The sequence below is a fragment of the Ostrinia furnacalis genome, unplaced genomic scaffold, assembly GCF_004193835.3.
Source record: "Ostrinia furnacalis isolate ACB-3 unplaced genomic scaffold, ASM419383v2 OfSCF0661, whole genome shotgun sequence".
NCBI lineage: Eukaryota > Metazoa > Arthropoda > Insecta > Lepidoptera > Crambidae > Ostrinia > Ostrinia furnacalis.
The window spans coordinates 269,334-290,588 of NW_021130900.1; the positions used below are offsets into that span (position 1 = coordinate 269,334).

Sequence of the window (21,255 nt, forward strand, 5' to 3'; positions counted from 1 at the left end):
AATCCATCGGGCTATTTTTGATTCAATCTCGTAAAGAAACATAGAGCCCTCTCCATAGCACGCTGTGTAACTTTGAGCTTATTTAGAAAGCCTATAGTGAGAGGCCACGTTTCTGAGCCTTATATCATAACTGGTAACACACTGGTAGTAGACCGACTGACCGACAAGACTGGTAGTAGTAGATAGACGAAAGTCTATAGGCACTGAGGTATTTCGGACGAAAAGATGTGTAGTTTCTCCACGTTCACTACATTTGAATATTGTATTTGTAATAATGAATTCAATAATTCATTATTAATGACAATGTCATTAATCTGTAATTCAATTGTTTCCCTTGCAGAAGAAATGCGTCTCCTCTCCGTTCGATCGCCTCCTGCTGGAAGGCGGGGGCGGAGAGGGCGGGGCCCGCTCCAACGGCTCGTGCTCGCTGGCCTGCGGGCTCGGCAAGTGCGTCCTCGACAGTGAGGTGAGTACCAATGACTGGGGCCAGTCTCCTGTCCTCCATTTCTTACTCTTTAAACTTTTACAATAAGCTTAAAAACTAAAAATTGCGTATAAAAAAGTTCATCCCCAATTTTCCACCCTTGGGGGTGAAATATTTTCTTCAAATTCGCATGAAACCACCCTTTTGATAATACCTATTCAACAAAAAAATAATCGTTCAAATTGATTTATAATCGGCGGAGATATTGCGTATAAAAAAGTTCATCCCCAATTTTCCACCCTTGGGGTTTTTTTTTCTATTATTAAATTTAAATGGGACCACCCTTGAGGTATTACCTATACGCCGAAAAAAGATTTGTTCAAATCGGTTCATAATTGGCGGAGTTATCGCGTAACAAACATAGAAAAAAAAAAAACATACGGGTCGAATTGAGAACCTCCTCCTTTTTTTTGAAGTCGGTTGAAAATTACCGTAATCGGGGCTCTGGCTTTATTATACTACCCGTTCGCGCTAAGTTTGCCGGTCCGTGGAACTCCTGTGTAGCCTGGATCTACAGATTGACCGTCAATAAAAATCCAACCATTTCGTTGCAGGTCCAATGACAGTTTAACTTTACCCAGGACAAACTTGAACTTCAAAGTTTTAGTTTAGTTCTAGAAATACAGGCGTGAAAAAATAAAACAAAATATTTTTTATACTTTGTAAGAACTACAGTTGATTTTAACAACTTCGCCTCCAGGGCGTGGAGGCGTGCTCGTGCCCGCCGCTGTACGGCGGCGCACAGTGCCAGCACTTCCGCTGTGCGCGGCACTGTGCGCACCGCGGCCGCTGCTACCTCGACCCCGCGCCGCAGCCGCCCAACGCCACCGCCCCGCCGCCGCTCAAGGTAAGGCTCACTGACTAACCTGCCGTTGAGGAAGTTTGACGCAAACGCAGATAATGAGGGTTTTCGCGTATGAAAAATCCGCCAGATGGCAATACCACAGAATAATAATAAGTACTACGTACAGAAGTTTTACTTCGCGAAGGTATTTAAATAAATGTATGCTCAATGCCATTAACAATATGGTGTAATTTAGCCTGTCTCAAGAGTCAAGCACCATTTTGTTGACAAACGTCAGTGATCGGCACTGCGCCGAAGCTATAGGGCTGACTTCGGTAAAATGATGTGACGTGAGGTGCCAAACTGCGGAAAAAGGCGGAGGAAATACATGATTTAGCATGAATTATCATGAATAATATTAACTACTTATTTACCTCTCAGTGTCTTGAGGCAACTTAAAAAAGTACATTCTGTGTTTTTATTATTATTTAGGCAGTTATATTGCACAGTATTTTAAGTATTTAGTACACCATTTTCTTTATTTTCTTCCATCATACACAAGAATACGCGTGCGTGAGTCAATGTTCGCTCGTATGTGAGGCCTTGTCGAATAGTATCCTGTAGGTGGGCCATCGTGCGTGTTTTGTTTTCGATGTAAACTCGCGGAGATGAACAGGCCTGGCAATACGTAGAACCGAGGTCCAAATGCTACATGATTGGTTATTTTTGACGTGACATTGACAGATACTATAATAAATGTATGAACTGTATTATGTATGTGACTTTGTTGGTGTACCTAATAAATAAATAAATATGTCAAAATCCACCAATCACGCAGCAGTCAGACCCCACATCCACGTCCCGCTATCTAGCGGATCTTTCATACGCGAAAACCCTCATTGTCTGATTCATAATGACGACTGATTAATGCCTTATCACTCTAGTATAAAACTCATTTATTTTTGCAAATAGGCTTTGAAAAAGCACTTTTACACGTCCCAGTATTAACCCTACCACTGCTTCGAGACCATAAATGGGCCAATGCTGAGAAGAAGCTGCGCAAGAAACTCAGTCTCTATTTTCAGCTAGTCTTTCAAACATACAAATTATAATCATAAGTATTGATGCGAGCTAGGCAGTTAAAAGTGTTTAAGATAGTAGTACCAACTGAAGAACGCTGAAGCAGAAACGTATTTGCTTGCACTCACCACATTGATGTTACTATTGTCTCGTCACTTACCAATATACATAGTTGAACGATTCTGAAACGTCAAGTGGCAAAAATCGGAACTAATAATTCAGTGTCGATAGTAGCGCCCATATTATACCTGGGACGGTTCAGTGTTGGACAACTGTAATCCCATCAAAAACAATACTTGTCAAAAAAACCAAGTCTCGCAACTCAGTTGTTCTACGGTAAAAAGTTGTGAGATCCATGTAATACCAAGTCCAGGCCAGGAAATCTTTAACGTTTTACATAAATTATTGACTTGGCCATCGCACTAAATAATTTAATTTACACGTGTTTTCATGCGATGGCCAAGTCAATATATTTATGTAAAACGTTAAAGATTTCCTGGCCTGGACTTGGTATTACATGGATCTCACAACTTTTTACCGTAGAACAACTGAGTTGCGAGACTTGGTTTTTTTGACAAGTATTGTTTTTGATGGGATTTACTCGACTTGGCGGTTGCACTACCGTGCCCCCAAATATTTTAGTTTTTCCTTGATTCATACACCAAACACTACTTATATTCCAAATTTGAAGCTTCTAGGTCTGCTAGAAGTGCCTTAGAGTTTTGATGATCGGTGAGTCAGTGAGTCAGTGAGTCAGTCAGTGAGTGACAAAATTAAGTAACTTTGACCCGTTATAATTCTTAAACTACTGGTTCAAATTGAATGAAATTTTAAATATACCGTGTCTTTACAATGCCTGCATAGCTAATGAAAATTCAGCCTTCTAGTTTTATCCACAACGAAGTTACAGGCGGTCGAAAATGGCCTGAATTGCTTCGAGAAAAGGATGGTACGGCCGTGCCGCTTTTTTGCTCGACTTGGTGGGGGCACTGCCGTGCCCCCAGATATCAACTGGTGAGCACAAATATGGCAGCCCTTATTGGTTAAAATAAAACATTCAACATTGGTTAAAATAAAATCATTCAACATCAGTAATATCATGAATTCATGACTTTCTTTTGCATAACCACGTATTGTAAGCACTATTTTAAAAAGTCTACACCAGTATTTCTCAACCTGTGGGTCTCTTTAAGGGAGTCGCGAGAGGTCGTAAAAACTACCTCGTATTTGGACCCTGAAACATCTTTGTAACATTATAAAATGCATAAAAAAAAGCGAACGGTCGGGGGTCTTGTCAGAAAAAGGTTGAAAAACACTGGTCTACACAAATGAAGAAATGTTGACTTTGAGTATCATGCTTGTGCAGTGCGATTGCTTCGGCGGCTACTCGGGCCCACGTTGCGAGACGGCGCCGACGATCGAAGCGTGCAGCGCGACGCGCTGCCACAATGGAGGCACCTGCCACGTGGTGCGCGGCGCGCCGCTCTGCGTCTGCGCGCCAGGATACACCGGTGAGTCATTCTGTAAATCTTATCCCACTAAAAACATTCTGTAAAAAACTAGCCAAGTCNGATCATCATCATCATCATTTCAGCCATAGGACGTCCACTGCTGAACATAGGCCTCCCCCAATGCTCTCTACGTTGATCAATTGGTAGCGGCCTGTGTCCAGCGCTTCCCCGTAAATCTTATCGCTTTGCCTATTATGTTGTGTATCGGGTTTGTGGGAAAAAAAACATAGTTTTATGACTATGTGTTAATTTGCATGTGGACATAGCTTACAAGATAGGTCCCTATAATTGATGCTTACTGACCGTGGTGTATTATCTTTAGGTTATTAATACTTAGTTTTGTGACCTGTCATTTGCTTTGCACAGGCACTGGAGGGAAGTCGAACCTTAACTTCGAACTCTTATGTTCTGCTGATTAATTTGATCTTCACTGGTTCGATTTTTATTAGTCGTCAAGTTGTAGGTTTTGACTACACAGGAGTTGCAGCGATGGAAACAAGAATTGTTAATAAATAGTCCTGTAAAAGTACGTTCGTACTATTGAGGTATTAAATTTATGACACCTGTGTATCGATCGTAATGAAAAACATAGGGGAGAGTTCGGTATATTGTACCGCCGCGTAAATTGTACCACCCTCATATTTCGTAAAGTATTTATTGAATGTCTGTAATTGCAACACTCAGCGATACACAACTAAAATCAATTAATATCGGCCATGTGGTTTTTGCCGTGACAACGAACACGAGTGTTTTATTTTGAAAAGTATTTTTTCATTGTTTTCAAGTAACTTTTGACAATACATGTTTAGTTTGTAATTTTGTTAAATTTAATCACAGGGTGTTTCTAATATATTATTTAGAAGCGTAAATTAGTGTGGATTAGAATTATTTGAAACCTTTTTCGGTATTTATCAGCTATATTTTTTACCGATTTTTTAATAGCACTATCACCTAGTCGGCTAAATTGTACCACATCAAGTTGTATGAAACTTTACCAAAGGATTTTGAAATTTTTTTCAGTAAATCATATTTTGAAGTTATAATAGCGTAGTTATGTTTGACTAACAATAAATGAAAGCAAAAGACTGCCAAAGTAGATTAGGTACAAGTGTGCGTTACGATAATTGGAATTACAAAACTTGTACTCAAAATCGTGATAACGTGTAAAACAATATCGATTGTCTATGTTATTAAGTACTGTTCCTTTTCGTTTCCTAATTTGTTAAGAATGTATCGTATAATATTTTGCCTTATTTGTTATAGGCTTGAAATTTATTGAAATCCAATTTAGTAACCCTGTGGTACAAATTATCGAACCGGTTGGCTAAATTGGACCGAAGCTCTGAACTCGTACTTTGTTGATTTGTGCTAAATATACAACAATTATGTTAATTAATACTTATAAAATAGTAAGTTTAATAATGTATCTTTTATTATATACCATGGACATTAGCAAAAACAAAAGAAAACTATGTGTAAAATGGGATTGAATAAAACTGGTCCAAATTAGCGGACTCTCCCTTACTACATATAGTCTGGTCGCCGAGCACGTAGAATTTTGTCCAATGACCTCAAGCTACCCATCCTTATCGCTCGCGCGTAATTATATTGCTGTCGCGACTGTGCGACGGGCGTCCGCAGTGAGTGTGCGAGCGCGACAGCAATATAATTACGCGCGGGCGATAAGTTTAGGTAGCTTGGGGTCATTGGACAAAATTCTACGTGCTCGGCAATCAGACTTTACACGAGGTAAACAGCCTCAGGCCAGCCAAGCGAGCGGTTGTAACGTGCGTGTGTGCCCGCAGGCGCTCGCTGCTCGCAGTGCCTGGACGCGGCGGCGTGCGCGGGCGGCGCGGTGTGCCGGCGCGTGGCCGGCGTCACGCGCTGCGAGCCCGCGCAGTGCGTCGACTACTGCCTTAACCAGGTGCGTGGTACACATTCATTTATTCTATCAATTTTTACATTGTTTTGGAGCCATATTATTTTTTATTGGTTTAACCGAGTCAATCCGTGGTTAGTGTCCGTGACTTCCACTCGACGTGGGGTACACTGAAAATCAGTGTTGTGGCCTTCCTCACGGCCACGGCGTATGCTGAGTGGAGTCCCGTTGCGTTGGGCATCGCTGTTGCGACAGGATAGCACTGCTCAGTTCACTTTTTATTTCCTTGTAATATTCATGTGCTATTTTTGTCTTTTTTTCCGTATACCTTCTTTGTCTTTAATTAAGTGATGTTCATCGTAATAAATGTTTCTTTCTTACTTTCAATCCTATCTTACTACGATTGATTTTTGTTAAACGTTCAGGTTCCAAAACTTGACTGGCTTTTTCACTGGCACACTACTATTAAGACACATTTCTGTGAAAGATGACGAACAGCTGCTCCCTTTCTTCTGAACCTAACGCTTCGGACGATTTTTCACACTAACTGTAAACATTGGTAGACTTGGAGACGAACGTCAGCCAGTTTAGAAGGTAACTGAAGCGTTTCCTCCCTTTAGGGCACATGTCACGTATCTGGCGGCGGCGCGGGCGCAGCCGTGTGCACGTGCGCGGCGGGCTGGAGCGGCGAGCGCTGCCAGCGCCGCGCGTGCGTGGACGCCGCGTGCCGCGCGCACGCCGCGCCCGCCGGCCACGCCCCCTCCGCTGACCACGCCCCCTCGCCTGCCGACCACGCCCCCGCCGGAGCGCCTGCGCTCGACAACCGCAGCACCAGCCACGCCGCGAGTGAGCCCGGTGAGTGCTTTATATTTTATCCTGTGCCCGGTGCACCAATAGGGATGTTTCCTGGGTAAAAAAGCAAGAGTTTTAATTAGTCCGTCAGTTAGCTTATCAAAAACTACTCGACACGTATTTTTCACTTTTTAAAACTAATGAAAATGTAAAGCGTACCAAAGTTCTAAAGAAAAGACCCATGACGTCAGTGAGTGCGTAAAAGTGCAACACTCTGTGACGTCGCGCGGAACTTCAACGCACTTAACTTTGTACCACATTCTGCAAATAAATAATTTGAATTTGAATTTGTAATTATTTGCTTGATTGACAATTAAAAATATATGTGTCCAATATTTTTTTACATTAAAATTAACGGACTAAAAAAATTTTAGGAAACTAGCCTATTAAAGGGTGCGCGCACGGATGACTCTTGTCTTAAAAAGAGTCACCCGTACACTTCTCAACCGTAACAGTGCTGCACTGTTTTGTTTTTCATATAAAAGAAACGATTACCGTGCCACAACTAAAATGATATTTGTTCGTGCTCAGGGCATTGATCACTTTGTCTCAACATTGTCCACGATTTCTGAACCTCATTGGTCCTAACTAAATTACGGTAATTCACACAATGGACGTGAAAAATAATTACACTTAATTACGCTATCAATACAATATTATCGTAGATTCTATGTCATCATTATCATTGTGATTACGTCTGATTCATAAGCATAAACCTATGAGTAGGACTAGGTACTTCCTTGTCAACAAAGAAAAACAAAAACTGTACTAATAAGTAAAATTTTATAAAAAAAAATAAAACCGACTCCAAAAAACCTACACTAAAACGTAGAAAAATAATTACTAATTACCTACTTATTTATTAGGACGAATTATTAATATTTATGTAGGTATACCATGATTGATACTTCTGGAGTCGGTGCCAAGATTATGAAACATGTAAAGTTTGCCTGCACCGACTCCAAAAGTATCAATCATGGTATACCTACATAAATATTAATAATTCGTCCTAATAAATAAGTAGGTAATTAGTAATTATTTTTCTACGTTTTAGTGTAGGTTTTTTGGAGTCAAAAAAAAAAAAAAAAAAAAAAAAAAAAAAACATACGGGTCGAATTGAGAACCTCCTCCTTTTTTTGAAGTCGGTTGAAAATAAGTTTTCTAGTATGCCCGCAAAAAACGTTTCACAGTATACACAAAAACATTTAAAATAATGATCGAATATGCCTGAATCATTTCCGCTTCTTCAAAGCCGTACATGAGATGTCTACGTTACTAGATTGTTTTTTTTTTAGTCTGCAGACAGTGGTGACTGAGTTTGTTGCGGCGCTTCTCCTCAGCACTTGCCAAATATTGGTGTCGAAGCGCTGGTAGGGTAAAAAGATTATGTGACATGTAGAGGCTCCTTAAGACCAAAATGTCAAAATCAAAATTATCTTTATTTGTTTAGATTAATTAAATTAGTACTTGCACTAATTTTTACTTGTCGATTTGTAAGTACTATTTATTAGTCTAAACAAATAAATGTCAAAGTAGACCTTATTGTGTTAATTAGAGTTTCGTGCTTTAAAAGAAATCTAAACCTTTCAGAGCATTTCCATGCTCGTTGAGACTAACTTGGAAAAATCACGAGTCAATATTATTCTGCTGCCAAAAATACATATTTTTAAGTGAGTATACAGAACTAAGTAGTCATCCCCTCATTTAAAACGCATTTACGCCAAAATATAATAATTTAAAAATAATATAATGTTTAACGAGTTGAAACCTTCAAACGCAAATCATGTGTACGCATTTTTTGCAAGTTAACATGAACATTTTGATGAAAAGCAAAAAACAGTCTTGAGTTTTCGGTTAATTACCCGTCATGATGATGACGAGTTGATTGTGCTCTTTTGAAGGAGGCCTCTGTAGTTTCAGGAAATAACGAAGGCTTGGATTTTCCATTACTGATTTGTGTGATTGAGTTTAAGCTGGCCCGACACTCGGCACATAATAATATGATGATTAATTAACATGAATTTCTTGTTTAACCCGGCGCCAATGACGTGAAAATAATTTCAAAGACGATGACCCCGGGTCATATTGACCCTAATTTCATCGATCACTTTTTAGGAAATTGAACAAGTAATCTTAATTTTAATTACTGTCCATGTATATAGGGTTCATTACTGAGCTAATAAAACAAAAATAAAACGAATACATTACATAAATAATTTTTTTGAAAATTTTTAAACAAAACATGAAAAAATCGTGTGTAGAAACACCATGAGTCAATATTTTTGGTTTTTGATAAAGATTTTTAGTATTAATAGGAATCAACAATGTTAAATAGTGAAAAAGAGATAAAATCAACTTTTTTTATGCAGATACAATGAGATAAGTCTTCTACTTCATCATTCAGAGCCATGGAACTGCTGCAACTGGTGCAGTATGTAATCAAATGGTCTGGGCATGTAAATGCGGCATGACGCACTTGCCGGCGTCGTACTAATGCAAGGTCGAGATTATTCAAAGACTGAGTCCATATCACTTGCGTCTTTTCACTTTTGTTGTCATTTTTACGTTCTGGCTATTACAGTCTGAAATTCTTCACTTTCGGAATCGGACTCTTCTAGCAACGTTTCATTCTTGCTGGGTCATTTAACAAAGACATTTTGACTAAAAACTTAAAAAAGAACAACATAAACTAGCACTAAACACAAAATAAGCGAATAAAAGTAAGCCACAAAATCACCGCGCCACCGATGACGCCGGGTCATAATGACCCGTTTTAATTTGAAGCCTGTGTATCTCGCTACGCAAGCGGAGTCACACTGAGCTAACTAACGGAATGGACTTAGGGAGGTTGTATCTCCAGCTATACGAACGCTCGAACCACAAAATGGACGCAAAAAAAAAATATGAACGTTTGAAAATGCCTCGGGTCAATATGACCCAGCGTCATTGACGCCGGGTTAAGAAATTAAAACTAAACAAACCTGTTGGATTGGTCTTGTTAAACAAAACGAGATAATAACTCTCTAAAAATGGAATTGATAATATTACTGTATTTATTTGTAAAAGATGTCCTTAGCTCGTGGATCTCGGTAAATCTCCATTCATCCTCATTAACTGTTTTTTTCCCAGTTATTATAAGTCTACTTATTTGTAGAGATATAAACCTAATTTAAGCTGAAACATAACCTTAATATGATTTGCCTTTAATGTTTCATACTCTTATCTACTAATTATTTTGTGATTTCCTAATGTAAATCCCAACTTCCCAACTATCCCAACTAATATTATAAATGCGAAAGTAACTCTGTCTGTCTGTCTGTCTGTCTCACTTTCACGCTTAAACCACTAAACCGATTTTGATAAAATTTGATATGGAGATAGTTTGAGTCCCGGGAAAGGATATAGGATAGTTTTTATCCCGGTTTTTGAAACAGGAAGGCGCGCGATAAAGTTTTTCGGTGACAGACAAAATTCCAGCGGGCGAATAGCTAGTGTAACATAAATAAATGTTTCCGAATTTCTCTGAACTTTTCTCTGGCCGCCTGAGTCGTGGGTAAATACCAAAAGGTCGCGGAGGCGCGATCGAAGCCGGTTGTCGCGGCCTTGGCCGGCCCGCGCGCCTCGCGACGCATGCTAGAAGCGACTAGCGTCCAAACGATGGCGGCAGTTCTTTTTACCAGCCTCTAAAATTAAATTAACTGGACACTGGCTGATGATCCAAGTGTGGAGAACAGTAATCAGCCTTGTCATTTCGCTGTATTTTTACGTCAGCTGTATCTGAGCTTTAAGAGCTTTGTACCTAATATCCCGGTATTTAAGTAGATGTGTTTATTTCTGTTCTTTTAAATACAGACTGTCTCATAACAAAATATTTGGAATGGAATAAATAAGTTAACATCTATTTTTTACTCGCACTATAGTCATAAGCATACCGATAAACATCGATCAATCAAAATTTATTCGAAATGGCTTCATAGTCACAGTAAGAGGTATATTGGTTATAGAAGCATTTATGATTTTTGTCGACCAATCAATTGGAACGAATTGATTTAACATAATAACATGAGTGGATTTAAAAAAAAATTAATGGATTTCAAAGTCCGAATATACTTAATAATACGTATATTCGGACTATACTTGGATAGCTGGCGGACGCTAGGTACTTCCAGATGCAGCGGTATCCGCGAGCAGAAGATGTGATGTACCTATAGTCTATCCAATATAGCTTGATTAGAATGACAGATGTCATCAAAAGTAACGACATAACTTTGTAGTAGCGTTCAATGAGAGCTAAATATTAGCGGACAAGAAATAATTCACGTCTGACCTACAAACAATATTTTCGACGACAGTGCTTCCAATAAAAATGATAATTTCGTGTAAATGCAGCGTTAAATTACACCAATAAGTAGTAATTCGAAATTATAAAAATCAAGCTAGAGTATTAACGACGTCTCTACAAGGTTATCTCGAGTTACAAAAATGTTAGTGTTGGGACATATCGACAAATGTCATATTAAATTAAAACTATTTTTTTAACATATTTAACAAAAAATTTTTCTAACTAATTTTTTAACATATTTAAGTCAAGTTATACGTTTTTCTAAATGTTCACTATTAAAAACCAAAAAACATTTCATTCTTAAACAATCAAACATCGGAAATCAATCACCGGTAATTTTTTGGGTATTCATAGCACCGTTGCTCTAGAAGAGATGCCCACCGCCCTCTAGCGAGAGGAAAAAACCACTGAAGAACACTGATGATAATGACTACAACTTAGGTTGTACACCCTTGACATGATTTTTAAATTTTACTGTCTTTAAATTTAAATCATAATTGTCATTTTTATTAATAAAGATATGAAGAAAAATTGGGTGCATTTTTTTATATCATTTTTTCGAAAACTTATCGATACATCTATGCGAACCGTATGAAACATACCCATCACTAGTCACATTCGTTTGACAGCCGTCATTCTAATCAAGCTATATTGGATAGACTATAATATGGTAACGTACAGAGACAATGAATCACTGACAAATGTTGCAATCTCACACTAAACATCAAGTTCACATGTAAATAGTGAATTTGGGTGTCATCATAATTTATCTGTTAGTTTGGTTGGTAAAAACGTGGTCCATGGTCTAATTTAAATACTCGTATCTAGAAGTTATTAGATTGTTAATTGTGATTCCTTTTCTCTGTCTTCTAATGGAAAATCTATTTGATCACAACCATTTGACAATATTTTTCTCTAACCTAAGTAATGCAAGTAGGTTTCATCATCGCTTCTTTACTAATTTGCGCAGAATACCTAGATTTATAGGCAGTAAAATAAATGATTGCGTCAGACTTGACAATGTCCACACAGTAAGGCTTAACTAGATAGCATCGATAGCGAGCGGGCTTGCTGCGGACTTTACCTGCGCCGGCGCCGGTGGGGAAACACTCTTGCGCTCACTTCTCGGTAACCGAGTGGTATATGACGTCTTTCCTGCTAGACTCGAGTGTGCTAAGATTTAGTATCGATCGACTGTGTTGACATTTTTTATTACTATCTAAGTAAATGCGTCAGCGGCTGTTTTTGGAAATCGCGCTTTGAAAATGGAATTCCCGCGAAGCTTGTTCCGGGGTACCGTCGCCCGCATAATCTTACAGAGGTATTATTCCATATGTTACTATGCCACCTTAACCTATTATAATACCGTTTGATTCTCTAAAATGTCGTGCAGGGTTTTCAATAATTAAAATAATGACTAAGTAGACAATACCTTCGACGCCGGTCAGTAGCAGGGTCAGGGGTGCGCCTTCCGCGGCGACCTTTGGCGGCACCGCAGACGTAACCCGATTAGCGTGTGCATCGCACGCAAGACTTGCTGGGTAGCTTGTTAGTGTACCTTATTGTTTGTTATTGTTAAAGTCTTGTGGTAATGTATTATTGTTTAACTAAGAACCGCAATGCGTAGTGCGTAATAATTGATTGACATCTCTAGATTTCCAGAAATATATGAATAGTAAGCTCAGTCAGTGACTTTAGCTTGCTTTTTTCTGGTCAGTTAAGAATACAGTCGGAAACCGACAACCCTGTAGGTATTCTCAAACACGTCAATTATTTGGCTTTAGAAGGTTATTCAGAACATCAATGCAATTAACACATTGCATTTGCCGAATAAAATTACTTTGTTGGCTGGACGCGATTGTTATTATTTTAAAATTTACATTTCCCGGTCGAGTCAAGGAGAGCCGAGTGATTTATAATAATACTTAATTAATATAATATTTTGTACGTTTTTTCTCACGTCTACCAACGAAGTTCAAATGCCATTCGTATATCCTGTTTCTGTTTCTAGCCAATCTAGTTACATACTTACAAAAAAAGATAGTAAAGTACTTACTTATTTTTATAAGTCTGATTAAAACTTTCAGGATTTGTTCCGGATTTCTTGAAAATATGGTATGTAGGTAGGCTAAGGTCATCACTGATAAAATCTGTTCAGTGTTCTATCAATGCAACTCTTCTTATCATACGATCAGGCCTAAGTCGTATTTCACTTTACATTACCAGTATCACAGATGTTGATTAACAGTAGGTAAAGTATTTTTATACTACTTAAGGCGTATCCCATAAAATTAAATTAAAATCACATTACATTAAAGTAGGTAATCTCATTAGATTCAGTACGTGTTCGATTAAAAACCTAGCTTTGGTATAGGTACTGGTATAATGTAAAGTGATTTTTATTTTATTTTAATTCACAACAAGGAAGCTCTTATATTGGTCTGCATCTTCAACTGATGGAAAATGATGATCAGGCCGAATGTGGAAGCAAGCTTCGCCCGGAATCCTCAACCACAGATGAACATCTTACTTCCAACTGCCGAATGAAATTAAAATTGTTGTTATGGCGACAGACTTAGATAAGATGGTGGTAGCTAGCCAGGCGGACTTAGAACAAGCCCTGCCGGACAGAAAAATCTACCCCCATTGGCAATCGAACCCGCGACCTCTGAGTCTGTAGAAGGTCTGTCGATCTTACCACTAGACCATAGCTTACATGATTTGCATCAAAGTTTAAGGTATTCTATTCAAAATACCGAAACAATAGATACCATTTGATTTTCAATTTTGATGTTGTATACTTATTGATAGTCCATGAGTAGGTACTTATGTCAATATTACTAACATTCATACTTGATTTACTTAATTAAAATGTAGCTTTAAATAGAGCGCCATCAACCAATTGTCCTCGAACGTAATAGCAAATTATAACGGCGATAACTTGTGCGGTTAGTACGTGCGGACTGTGGTTGGCTGTAGCCGAATAATAAAATATGAAAAAAGTGCATGAACATTGATAATAATCTCTTTAATGACACGATTAACAACCTTGAATCTTTAACGTAAATATTTCAGATAGCTGCAAATCAGACGTCATTTTTGTTGGGAAATAACAACTAAGTAATACAATTAAATAACATCCTAGGACACCCTCCTAGGATGTTATTTAATCTTGTATGTTGTCGTTTGTTTGTACTTGCATATGCTCTTGGTAATAATTGCTCGAGGAAACACTGAGTTCGTTGTGCCGTGGTTTTTCCTCAAGTCGCAAGATGCGGCGAGGTTTTGCTCGCAAGGAACATACAGAAAACACGAACGAACTAACTTTATTCATATCTGATTTGTAATACCTTTAAAATAAGTACACAACTTATCCAAAACAGTTTTCTACCATTCGTACAGTCGTACTTGAGACGAAAGAAGTTACTTAACTTACCTACAAATAACAGTAATGTCTAAAACAAATGGCTACTCTATGCTAATGCTTATAATTTTGCATTAAACCTTATTTTAAACATAATTTAAATATTATTGAAACTTGTAGAAAAAATAGCGATTAAGAATAGTACGTACGACAACTGATTGAGCCAACCCTATTTAACAGCTGATCACGAAACAAAAGAAGGACGTAAGCTTCTGTTCGAATTCTGAATTTATCACCATAAATCGCTCAGTGCGCGGGTCGCGTGCACACACAGCGGACGGCTCGCCCTCGGCGCGATACATTCAAGTTCGTGTCGCGGTAGACGGTAGTTATTGACAAACTAAATTTTTAATATTGGGCAGATTTTCGGCCTCTGGCGGTAACTTAGTGGTTTATGGGTATAACAAGGTTGAAGTGATTTTTTTGGGATTCGATAGTTAGTGTCATTTAATAATAATGACTAGATGTCGATGACAAAGTGAAAAATACCCAAATAACTTTTAAAAATTGTTAAGTGAACTCGAGTGGTGTGTTTATGATGGGTGGCCGGCGGAAACGATGGGGTTATTCTGATAGCATCCGTGAGTACCTACTATTTTACTATAATAACAAAACAGAACTTGTTTACTGAACGTTAATAAACTGATGATTTCACCCAGTTTAAATTATTTAATTTTTGCACATTATTGAAAAACATATATCACTCATCATCATGGTGTTCATCCATCCGTATTAAATTAGGTGAAAGATTTGAAGTCGTCTACCGGATCCACTACTGAGTGGGTATTTGTAAAAAAAAGTTTTTACGGGAAGGACAGCAGACGGTGTACATTATTGTCGGCCGTTTGGTGTAGTGGTTCGAATCGGACTACTATTCCGGAGGTTGCGGGTTCGATTCCCGCACAGTACAAACATTTGTGTGCATGAACATATTTGTTTGTATTGGACTGGGTGTTTTCTATGTATAATATGTATGTATTTACAAAAAAAAAAGTATTTAAGTATGTTTATATCCGTTGTCTAGTACCCATAGTACAAGCTTTGCTTAGTTTGGGGCTAGCGGCGCAGTGTAAAATGTCCAAGGATATTTATTTATTTATTATTGTTGTGATCACTGACCTAGTTCACTCTTAACTTCAAGGCGTAGGTGTATTGAAGATGTTTGTAATGTAATGCAATTAACATGTGTGTAGGTTCCACAAGGGACTTTAGAACAATACACAGTTGAGTTTAGAGGTCATGGGAACTTTTAAAATATTCGTATTGAGAAGCAAAGCAAGCTTTTAAACTTCAAATTCAGTGTGCTCCTGAATGAACGTTTCAAATTCCTGCAACCGTTTTACAGCGCCATCTATACGGGCAAATTTTTCGATGTGTAAAGAGCCATTGTACTGGTGAATCTTAATCATGCAGCACAGACCTTTGGAAATTGTGATTGTGACAAGTGTCATGGGAGAGACCTTCTGCTCAAAGATACGAACACCTTCCACAAAGGCCCACGCCATTGGATGGTAAATAGACTCGCTATGTCCGATTGTCCGTGCGAAATATTAACACATAGTATTTACTATCTTTGATGAGTAATGTATTTTACAATTACCTATACCAAACACTACCAAAAATAACATGTTTTTGAACTTAAGGCTAGGATTTACCGCCTCGATGCCGTGCATTCGTTACCTCAGCCCCCGCACACCTCGCACTGACACTCGCGCTGACACTCGCGCTTCGCGATGACGCCACAGTGTAAAAACAAGCCGTAAGTTGGATTAAACCGTAACCTTCAAATAGTGAATAAATAAATAATAAAATTAAATATCCTTCGACATAATATTTTAACACTGCGCCTCTAGTCTCAAACTAAGCAAAGCTTGTACTATAGGATATGAACATATTACTTAAATAACATAACATAAATAAATACATTCATATTATGCTTAGAAAACACCCAGCCCGAAACAAACATTATTATAATGTTCATGCACACAAATGTTTGTCAATCAATAATGTCAAATAAAGATGATAATATTAAGTCAAACAAATACTTTTTACCGACAAAAATAGTAAGCAAATGATCACAAAAATGTAAACTTCATTTTTATATGAAATACTAATGTTCTTTTACGTATTGCTATTCTATTTAAGCAAATGACTCTAAATTAATCATTGTAAACCCAGAAATAGTAAACAATCCTCAAAACAACTTGCCTAGCATAGTAACTAAATAAGACGCAATAACAAAATTTTGAAAAGTTGTCGACCTAGAAAATACAAAGTCCTATCTATTAGTATATATTTTAAGAGTAAAATGTTAAAAATGAATAGAAAAGAAGTAAAACAAAAAAGCCGTCGACGTACTTCTTTGGATTTTTTTTTATCGGACAAACTATGCAATATCGTGTTTTGGAAAAGTTGTCGCCCTAGTTAAAGACATTAACTTACTCCTACAATTTTTTGTTTGCTAAAATATCTTTTCATTTAGAAACTATCTGCAAACAAAATCGGTCAAATATCGACAATTTGGGAAATCATGGCCTTAAGTTCTAAAACATGTTACCAATCGAATATTCGTAATAGTGTTGTTTCAGTGTGGCACACGCTTTTGCAGTAGATATTTATTTGTATAATGTTGAAAAGAAAACAGTACCTAACTCAAATTATTTTCACATACGAAGTCGCAGCACTAAAGTCGCGGGCATAGCTAGTCTTGTTCATAGTATTTATTTCAAAGTATATTACCACTTTCCATCCTCTTTACGTATTTTACAACTGTCCGCTAGGTTGTCCGGAACAGATCGCTAAGATCTATAAGACCGCCTAAATTGTACTCATGACTTTTATGTATTTCTTAGTCGTGGTGTACAAAAAAGTAATTTATTTTATTATTCAAACCACTTATTTAATCGGCTACCTGCAATAAAAACATGTTACCTAATAATATAAGGTAAGTTAATTAAATACAAAACGGAACTGATAAAGTTATCATTATGTTAAGTAATTGATTTTCCTCTTCCATCATTAGGATATTTGCTGCGAGTACAATGACACCAAAAACTGGTCAAGAGCGAGTCGGATTCGGACACTGACGGCTTCGTAGCCTTGCTACTATTAATTTACTATGTTTTTTTACATTTCCCTATTGAAAATTTAAAAAAATAAAGTTGTGTTAGGGAATTTAAGCTCTGGTTAACAGTAAAATTTTGTATTTTCATGTTCCTTATAAACTTCCATCCTCAAACCAGGCAGAGTCGGCACAGATAAAAGTACTGCAATTTGAATGATCTAACGAATCATCAAAATACGGGACTTTGCGTTCATATTTTAATAGTCATTTCAAGGTTACGATGAGAAGACGACGTATAGCCGAGGGTTACATTTGTTTCTAAACAAAAATGCAATTTACATAAGTTCGTGACCTCTGTAATCAAGCATGTTAGCGATTTTTTTGTGTCAATAGTTATTAGTAATAGTATTTTTTATTTGGTTCATAAAAAACTAAAACCACCTTAAAGATTTTTAAAACAAACCAAACTAGCTTTATGGGTTAACTCGATATTAGTTTTTTTACTTAAAATATTACTGTTAAATAAATTCAAATCGATATACCAATTTAATCACCATTTTGATTATTTATTAGACTTTCTCTGTCTGCCATTAGTTTTGATCACGGTGATTCATGACTGTTACGGTGATCATCTACTCGTACACAATGCCATGATTCTATGAAACTATTACATTTCAAATATCATTGTGCCACTTATTTTTTTACCAACTAGCTTTTGCCCGCGGCTTCACAGATCGTCATAAATTATAGCCTAGATGTTATTCTGGTGGGTTATAAACAATAATACTGTAAAGTTTTATCAAAATTCGTTCAGTAGTTTTTGCGTGAAAGAGTAACAAACATGTTAACATCCAGACATCCATATAAACTTTCGCATTTATAATAGGTATTTAGTAAGATTATTTTTTCTGCAGTTTTCGTAGGTACTCCTTTTATTGTCTGAGTTGGGTTGCGATCACCGATTTGAACCCAACCCAAAAATATGATATGATATAAGATGTAAGAGAGATGCAACAGCATAATAAGTGAGTTTGTTCCGGCGTTTCTTCTCAGCACTTGCCATATGTTTGTCTCGAAGCGCTGGTAGGGCCCAAAAGATAAGGAGACATGTAAAGTGCCCCATAAGGGCTAACTTTTCTTTTTTATTATTTTCTATAATAATTTTGACGTTCATAAGTGCCACATGTGGTCTAAACCGAATAAATACTTTTGATTTTGATTTTTGACGTGTCCCGTTTGTCCACAGCGGTTGCGGGCGAGTGCGCGCCGGGCGCGTGCGCACAGGGCGGGCGCTGCGTGCTGGCGCGCGTGGACGCGGGCCCAACGCGCGGCGTGTGCGTGTGCGCAGCGCCCTACGGCGGGCCCCGCTGTGCGCACTATGTGGGCCACGACGACGCCTGCCGCGCGCTGGCCTGCCGCCAACCGCACGTTTGTGCATGGAAGCCTTCGTGTGAGTTTCTTTCACGTATTTTCAAGTTTAACAACTTGAACGCCGCCGGCAACGTAGTACCTGTAACTCTTCCGGGGCTGCAGGTGTCTATGGGCGGCGGTAGTCACTTACCATTCGTTCGTTTCAGCCGAAAGACGTCCACTGCTGGACAAAGGCCTCCCCCGAGGATTTCCATAAAGACCGGTCCTTCACCGCTTGCATCCAGGCACCTCCCGCGACCTTCACCAGATCGTCGGTCCACCTAGTGGGAGGCCTGCCCACGCTACGTCTTCCGGCTCGTGGTCACTACCACTTCGCACAGTCACTTACCATTAGCTGATACTTTTGCTTGTTTGCCTTCTATCCCATAAAAATGGCGATTTATATTGACACTGAATTTAATTATCTTGATCAAATTTAATAAATCCAAATATTGTTTGTTAAATCAAATAACGCACGTACAGCAAAAATCTGTAATACTGTTTAAAATACGTATGTATTAAGTGTTCCAGCTTTACAACTTTGCCCATGAATAGTTCTACGTTGTTACGATTTCACCACAATATGGGATGTACTTTAATGTTACATGTCAATCCACATTCTAACCGTTAGATAATTCCTGGCAATTAGTGGTGACTGAGTTTGTTCCGGCGTTTCTTCTCAGCACTTGCCATATGTTTGTCTCGAAGCCATGGTAGGGCCCAAAAGATAAGGAGACATGTAAAGTGCCCCATAAGGGCTACCTTTTCTTTTTTTTATTATTTTCTATAATAATATTTTGACGTTCATAAGTGCCACTTGTGGTTTAAACTGAATAAATACTCTGATTTTTTTTTGACAGTGAACAGCTTAGACGAGGGCACGCCGTTCTGCGCGTGCCCGTCGGGCGCTTCCTGCATCCCTGCGGCGGTTGGCGCGGGCGCGGGCACGTGGGGCGCCGGCGCGTGGGTGGCGGCGCTGGCGCTGGCGGCGCTGCTGGCGCTGGTGGCGGCGCTGTGGCTGGCGCGGCGCCGGCGCGGCTTCCCGCACGCGCGCCTGCCCGACAACGTCGAGATCTCCAACCCCATGTACCTGGCCGGCGACGACGAGCCCGAGCCGGCGCCGAGACCGCCGCAGCACACGGTTGGTGACTCTATTCCTTTGTCACTGTAGGGGCTGTGTGTCTTGTGTGCCTCTACAGTGATGATATTGGATGTAGTTGTAGTTTTATCTACGTCACGGGATGTGGTAATTAAAACTGTGTCCGATTCACTCAATAGTCACTGAGGTTCTTGCGCTGCTTCTCAGCACTGGCCCATTTATTGTCCCGAAGCAGTGGTAGGGTTAATACTGGGACGTGTTAAAGTGCTTTTTAAAAGCCTACTTGCAAAAATAAAATACATTTTATTTTACTAGTAATTTACATGAAACAATAAAGAACTTTCGAATTTGAATTGAAGCGACAATAGCCGAACGGTGAAGGTATCGAAATAACGTGATCTAAGAATTATAAAAAAAATAAAACCGACTCCAAAAAACCTACACTAAAAAGTAGAAAAATAATTACTAAGTACCTACTTATTTATAAGGACGAATTATTAATATTTATGTAGGTATACCATGATTGATACTTCTGGAGTCGGTGCCAAGATTATGAAACATGTAAAGTTTGCCTGCACCGACTCCAAAAGTATCAATCATCCAAAGTATCATCAATCATAACAATAATTATTTTTCTACTTTTTAGTGTAGGTTTTTTGGAGTCGGTTTTATTTTTTTTAATAAAATTTTACTTATTTCTTGCTTTTTAGTTAACTAATTGTTACCTTGATGTTACCACTGAAGGTAGGCAGTACATTGAGACCATATTCTTAATGAATATTATAAAAAAGTTCATCCCCAATTTTCCACCCTTGGGGGTGAAATATTTTCTTCAAATTCGCATGAAACCACCCTTTTGATAAAATAACTATTCAACAAAAAAGTAATCGTTCTAATTGATTTATAATCGGCGGAGATATTGCGTATAAAAAAGTTCATCCCCAATTTTCCACCCTTGGGGGTTATTTTTTCTATTATTAAATTTAAATGGGACCACCCTTGAGGTATTACCTATACGCCGAAAAAAGATTTGTTCAAATCGGTTCATAATTGGTGGAGTTATCGCGTAACAAACATAGAAAAAAAAAACATACGGGTCGAATTGAGAACCTCCTCCTTTTTTGAAGTCGGTTGAAAATAAAATTGCTTCTGTCTGCCTGCAGTCTTACCCGCGTGAAATTCGGTAAATTATCACTAAATGTGAGTGTATTTATTTTACAGAATGGCGGAAACCACTTTGCGAATCCCGTATACGAGAGCATGTACGCACCCCAGCAGAACATCCCCACTGAGGTATTTAATTTATTTCGTCGATCTGTACCATTC

At 38.4% G+C, this 21,255-nt stretch overlaps 1 protein-coding gene across 1 annotated transcript in view; it reads left to right on the forward strand.

The window, feature by feature from the left end:
- Positions 1–21,255, forward strand: part of LOC114366683 (low-density lipoprotein receptor-related protein 1B-like) — a 31,573-nt gene that overhangs the window by 7,759 nt on the left and 2,559 nt on the right. Inside the window, exons 7-14 of the mRNA XM_028323626.1 lie at positions 341–466; positions 1,185–1,331; positions 3,715–3,859; positions 5,665–5,783; positions 6,359–6,593; positions 18,667–18,870; positions 19,691–19,971; positions 21,151–21,222. Of these exons, the coding sequence (XP_028179427.1) occupies positions 341–466; positions 1,185–1,331; positions 3,715–3,859; positions 5,665–5,783; positions 6,359–6,593; positions 18,667–18,870; positions 19,691–19,971; positions 21,151–21,222 (1,329 nt within the window). The remainder of the gene's footprint in view (positions 1–340; positions 467–1,184; positions 1,332–3,714; positions 3,860–5,664; positions 5,784–6,358; positions 6,594–18,666; positions 18,871–19,690; positions 19,972–21,150; positions 21,223–21,255) is intronic.